This window comes from Vespa mandarinia, chromosome 2 (genome assembly GCF_050613455.1).
Source record: "Vespa mandarinia isolate Hongniang chromosome 2, ASM5061345v1, whole genome shotgun sequence".
NCBI lineage: Eukaryota > Metazoa > Arthropoda > Insecta > Hymenoptera > Vespidae > Vespa > Vespa mandarinia.
In genome coordinates this window covers 683647-690616 of record NC_140811.1, presented here as the reverse complement: position 1 = coordinate 690616, position 6970 = coordinate 683647, and the positions used below count along the sequence as shown (strand labels likewise).

General features: G+C 27.1%; 1 protein-coding gene across 4 annotated transcripts in view; it reads right to left on the bottom strand.

Annotated features, from left to right (window-relative positions):
• Positions 1-1955: 1955 nt before the first annotated feature.
• Tsp66E (Tetraspanin 66E) overlaps positions 1956-6970 on the bottom strand; it is a 31228-nt gene continuing 26213 nt past the window's right edge. Inside the window, exons 4-10 of one of the 4 annotated variants that reach the window (XR_004841080.2) lie at positions 6467-6595; positions 6285-6359; positions 5844-5951; positions 5599-5763; positions 5363-5504; positions 4135-4219; positions 1956-2877 (exon numbers count right to left, since the gene is read on the bottom strand). Coding sequence is in view for 3 of the 4 variants with exons in the window: in XM_035887807.2 (XP_035743700.1) it covers positions 4185-4219; positions 5363-5504; positions 5599-5763; positions 5844-5951; positions 6285-6359; positions 6467-6595 (654 nt within the window). In the remaining variant the exon portion in view is untranslated. Of the gene's footprint in view, positions 2878-3588; positions 4220-4500; positions 5223-5362; positions 5505-5598; positions 5764-5843; positions 5952-6284; positions 6360-6466; positions 6596-6970 lie in introns of those variants that run through there. The other 3 variants (XM_035887810.2, XM_035887807.2, XM_035887806.2) reach the window with 3 other exon arrangements.

The window sequence follows — 6970 nt, the reverse complement described above, 5'->3', positions numbered from 1 at the left end:
CGAAAATTACGTTTAGGCCAACAGCGAATTCAAGCGTACTTCTTGAATGATTTTGATGATTAGGATTTCACTTTAAAGATGAGGGTTTAAACGAGGTCATAGCTTTTTCGAATTTTTGAAAAAGCTTAATTTTTATGCATAAATTATTTTCCAAGGAACATTATTCTTAAGACGATTTTTTTTTTCAAAGAAAATAAAACTTTTTCAAAAATTTGAAACAGTCATGCCTTCAATATTAATGTATATCATTATAAAACCAGGGGTGATGAATAGCCTTAATTAAATGTTCCGTCCAATTTCGAGAGTGCAGAATACGGGAATGTTGTATGGAATGCTGTAATAGTAAATTTATTAAAAATTAAGAACATCATACGTGTTTGTATTCAAAAACACGATAATTTCTTTTGGCCAACTAAATATTTGTATCTCACATTTATAAATGATATAAAAATTTTATTTTATTATTATGTATACAGTTTTCTTTTCTTTTCTTTTTTTTCTTTTTTTTTTATACAAAAACGTTTTATTTAATAAATCAATCATTTTATTATAATTGCACATAACAGTATAGTATTAATAAGATATTATTATATAATTACGCATGATAATACATTTATATCAGTTACTGCTTTTCAAATATATATATACAATTTTAGATATCAGGTATCAGTCTCAGCATAGAAAAATTTGAATGCATTTCATTGTATATAGGTTTTTTTTTTTTAGACCATATTTCTCCTTATTCTGATAGTATCAAGATTTTTTTTCAATGTTCTTTTAAACAAAAATAAAGGAATTGGTATACATTAAAAAATTTATATAAATACAAATTAATTATAATGTACCTAACAAAAATATTAATATTATGATTTTATTCTGTCATAAGCAGAAATTTGTTTTCCATTTTATATGATTCTCTCTTTATATTATTTTAAAGATGTTTATACATAATAATAATTATTTTAATTTGACAAATGTAGATATATAATTCTATATCAAGTAATGTAACATCCAACATTCATTTAAGTATTTATCTTATTAAGTTTTGATTTCTCTCCTTGATATAAAAAGGAAAGATAAAAATTTAGTATTATTCTGAGACCATAAATTATTATATTTCACGTGTAAGATAACGAAATGGTAATATATATTCTTTTTTTACATACTTATAAAAAGATTGAACAAATACAATGAAATATATATAGAAATAAATAAAAATATTTATAGTTTACAACATGCAAGAAATGTGTTTTCAATTATTTAAATCAACTATACATTATAAAAACAAAACCTGTATAGTAAATAATACGATTTATAGTATTGACATAAAAATGGTCCTCCTATTATACTCGATATTTTTTATCAAAAAATTCAAAGTAGTTTCTTTGCAAGTAATTTTGTTAAATATAATAAATATATATATATATATATATATATATATATATACATATATGTATTACATATAATAAGATTACAATATTAAGTATAAAAGGAAGATCACATATTGTTCTTATAAACTTTTTTTAAGAACATTAGTGTAACTTGCTTCTGTCAAAGGTATTAGAATTAAATGAGATGTTTAATAAAATCAATCAAATATATCTATTCTCTAATTTTTCTACCAGGTACTACTATTCACTAATTGAATACAGATCACTGTCTTGTAATTATATAAATTTGTAAATACTTCTGAATTAAACATACACACTTTTAAATACATCAAAGTATGTTTATACTTTTCTTGAAGTTAAAGTGAATAGTAATATTCATAAATTGTTTTCACATAAGTGTATCTATAATTTCTTTTCTCTTTACTTTTCTTGGTGCTTACCTTCAGATAAGATGTACATTTATTTATTTTTTTTTTTTCTTTATGGAAGTTTGGCAGGAGGTATAAAGATATAAGCACTACATAGATAGATTATAATGTTTTCAATAATTTTTACATATTACTCTTTTCTTTTTATTTTTTTTTTTTTTTTTTTTTTTTTTGGAAACGTGTTCATATTGTTAGAAATGAAAAATTAGTATGGATGAAATGAAAAAACCTGCCTAAATGCAATGAACTGACTACTGTACACTTAAACATTTTCTTTTCAATACATGAACATTTGAAATAATCTCAAAATAGGCAAAGCAACATAATAAAGGCTATAACGTTTTAGATACATACACTTAAAATCTTCATATAAATTAATTTCTATTTTTCTCTTAAATTTTTTTCTTTTTGAAAAACAATATCATCCAATAATTTCCTGCATCAGGATGAATGATTGCTGTGATTACATTATTATATTACACTTCTTGATAAATGATTTTAAATGTTTGTATACTAATAATTATTAAACAATTAACAACATATAAAATGATAATAATATACAGTGATATAGGAGTTTTTTAATGAAAAAGAAAAAAAAGATATATATATATATATATATATACATACACATTAATTTTTGTAAATGTGTAGTATCTTAAGAAATGATATAATATTTTGTACTTCGCAATTTAAAAAAAAAAATTTACAAGAACTTATCAAATCTAAGATACATATATGATGTTTTTTACTTATTTTCTTTTGTATTATGAAACAAATCTAGATGTCATTTGTGATTTGCCGTTATAAAAATAAATATAGTATGATCAATCTCCTACATCACTGTTAAGTATGATTTGACAAATATCTGTGGTCATTCTACAATCAGGATTCATTTCTGTCAGCCGACGTTTAGACTAGCCTAAATCTGGCTAGTACCTAACGTTTCAAGCAAGCAAGGCACAGGACTTCTAATGGCTCAACGTGCGTATGCTAGGAGGCACTACTCAACAGTTCCATGCCCTTAATGCCTCGTCAGCAGCAGCACCAACAAGTTAACACTGGAAACGAAAATGCTTAGAGTGTGCGATATGAACTATTATTAGTATGTAGAAAGTGCATTTTTTGAAAGATTTATGTTGACTTAGTATTACAATTTTATGTACGTATACCCATTTCATAAAATACATTAATGTGCCATTGAAATCATAAATATAACTGGGAAAACTGAATTATAAAGAATATCATTTTATGTAAATTCACACAAATTTTTCGTCAGATTACTACAGAGAACATTTTTTTTTTCTTTTAATTTAATTTATGATTTCTTTTTTTTTCTATATATATACTCTTATGTATTTATAGCTTTTTATAGTATACATACATATAATTTATATAATATGGTTAAAATAATAAGGATATACTAGCACAAATTATCAATACAAAAAGTGTAGACTTTTATATTAGTATATATTTACTTTTGAAATAGATATATCTGAATGGTTGAGAAATTGATCACTTTGGTTGAATTATCTTGTAACATTTTAATAGATAGAAAAATAGGCAGTAACTTTTGTTATTTTCTTAATACAATTAAAACTATCACCTACTATAATAATAATAATTTCAAAAAGAATATATATATATATATATATATATATTGTACATATATATATTTTTTTCATGTATCGTCTATATTGTATTTAATACGTGGTTTAGTATTTATATGTATTCGCTATATTTAAATATAATCTCTGATAAAAAACAATATTTTACTTTAAACAAAAAGATCGTGAATACTAAAATATATAAAATATACTATAAACTTTTAAATATATGCATGATTAAAGAGATGTCATTTTCTTTGTAATAATACTTATCTGTTATAAAAATTATTTAATTAGATATTATACATACAGTTTACTTGGTAATTTGTGCTAAGAAATATCAAAGAGATACATAATACGTATCGAATGAAAAATAGTAAATTACATTTGAACCATAACTGAAACCCAAGGCATGATTGCATAATTATTTAATTGGTATGATTAATTTTAAATGTGACTAAGCATATCAAAGGAAATAGTCATTCGTCTAATTATTTTTTCAATGCAATCAGGCCTCTATCACCACTTTGGTATAGTTGATTATAGCATGATCATGCAAAGATATGAAGCAAAGCTATATCATGCCTTAAGAAAAATATACATAAAAAAAATAATATAAGAATTAGAAAATTGGCAACAGATTCGACATTGTTTAAAGAAGAGGCATGGAAAGGAGTCAATTGTTCAATCAATATCTTCACCACTTCTTACTTGAAACCAAATTTCACCAAACCATCACATCCCCCATCTCACCACTTCTCTCACCAGGCTTGTCTTGTTGATACATCTACGCAAGCTAAAAGAATGTTCGTTTTCTGTAAATGTTTACTACCGCATTAAACTCTATGTATAAAATTAGAGAGGAATTTTGTTAACTGTTAAATGTTAATGATGCATAATATAATAATATAGCAGCATCAATTAATTAATCATATTATACCCACGTGTATAATAAAAATAGATTTAAGAAATAGCAATGTTTCTTTTTCTTTTTTCTTTTTTTGGTTAATTGTGTAAAAGTGTTTCATGCAAAAATGGATGGTCACGTATCAATTTAAGATTATTTCTCTTTGACATTTTATATATAAAAGTATATTATTTATTTAAAAAAATACATATAAAATAATCGCGTAATACCTAAGTTCTCTACGTTGGCGCTCAAAGCATCTAATGTTCTTCAAAAGGAGTTATAGAAAAAATGTATATAAATTGTTTTAATTCGCAAAAGTCTCTCGACGAATATCACGTATAGAATGGAGTAGTAACTGTATGGAATATATTGTCTATCGTGAATAATATACATACATACATATACATATACATATATATATATATACATATACATATATATATATATATATATATGAGAGAGAGAGAGAGAGAGAGAACTCGTGTAAAAATATTGTTGAAATCATTTATGGATATTCCATAGAGAATGCATAAACGATTTTTATGGAAAACGTTGCGCGATTAATTTGGCATACAGGTATAATGATAGAAATATATCATATTCAATATTCTCCCACATTGAAATGAACAATGTAGCAAATATACATCTCGTCATGCGAATCGTCGGAGAATTGTCGTTGCATTAAATATATTCGATGCACATTGCAACACAATGGTGCAAGATGTAATACGATGGTAGTCGATGGTAGAATTGTATTACCACCGCATGGGAAACAAAAGCCATGTATATACACAGGAGGCAATCATGAGCTCCTCAAAGGAAAAAAAGGAAAGCTTAACGTTCTGCTGCCGAAGTTACTCCTTGCCAGACGGCTCTACGCATCGATAAACTGCAAAGCGTTAAAGTGATCACGTTTTTTTTTTTACCGGCAATCGATAGAACTGCACTTCCGCATGGCCGATGTCATTCAACGAACATCAAGTTCGTTAATACTAACGATTAAAAATACAAGTTAAACATCGAGCCTACCATGTTGCGGACGCCAGTAGATACATGCCAGGTATAGGGCCAATATAATAACCAGAATTTCGACCAAGGCCAAACCAGCTGCAACTCCTATAACTATTACGGCGTTTTCTTCTATCGCGGTTAATATCGCTTTGTAACAACCCTGAAAGAACGTTATTTCTTTTCTAACATTTACTCGTTCATAAAGATAAAATCTAATTGTCAACATTTGTTCAATGCGTCATTTTTGCGTTTACCGTTTGATAATAAGAATTCGATGACGTAGGATTGAGAGGACAGGAACGATCCTTCAATTCGCCGTTCTCTTTTATGCAACAAGATTCCGGTACCACTTTATTGGTCGTCGTCCAATTTGTGCTTTCGTGAAAATCCAAATAACTTTCAACACCGCAACAATGGAGCTGCAAACGATCGCGATTTATTATATTCATCTTTGACAATAGTCGTTCTCTTTCTAATACAAATAAGATATAACAAATACCTGGGTCATAATACCATCCCACGCGACTGTCACGGTTTCAGTTTGATCCACGCTAGCTGCGTAATACTTGATCGTTGACTTCAGAAAACTTTGTGTACCCTTTTCCGCCTATACATTGTTATCTTGGTATTAATAATCGTCGCTACGTATATTATACAATTGTAATAAATTATTACATCGTATAAAATTAAATAACGTTCAATACGATCCAATGAAATTCAAATAAAAGATACCAAAGGAATATTCAATATAGAGAGCGTCGTATCTTTTCAAAGAACTTTCACGACTCTACAAACTGTCCAACATTGGAATTGCTTTAAGCAAATATAACTGTTTTCTATCGTAGAAGTTCTCCATATACATACATATATACATATATATATATATATATATGTATGTATATGTATATGTATATATATATATATATATATATATACGCACGTCTCCTTTTAGTCCAAACGCAAGGCCAACCACCACAGATTCCAGGACCAAAACCAATAAAAGAAGGACGCCGTACTGCAATCAGAGAAAAATATTTCTCTTATACGGCATTCTTAACGAATTATCTAAATATAGAATGTAATACGTATAATTTCAATCTTAATTATGTATTACGGACTTACGACACAGAGGAGACATCTAGATTCGAACATTGCTCCGCAATATCCTAAAAAGCTAACGATGAACGTGAGGGCACCGGCAATGATCAGGATGTAAGACATCATTCTTATGACATCGGCATCCGTTTTAGTCTGTAACATAAAAGTAAATCATTTTGTTTTTTTTTTATCTTCTCGATACAATACGATACGATAAAATTTAAATAATAACAAATATAATATATAAATAGGCGATATCATCTTGTGTCGAGTCTACCCGATATCATTGAATGATCTTTAAAAATTTTAAATAGATTTTTATCAGTATTCCTTTTCTTATTGCTAAACATTTACGAATAAAGTATTGTTGTCGTTATTACGACAAATTTGATGATGTGTATGTAAAAGAGGATGACATAATGGTTTCACAAATGCCACTTAGAGAACACTTATAAGGTCACTATGTACGAACGATCCCTGTCATATGTGATCCCTATCGAGTTTCACGAAGCAGCAGTAGCAGCATAC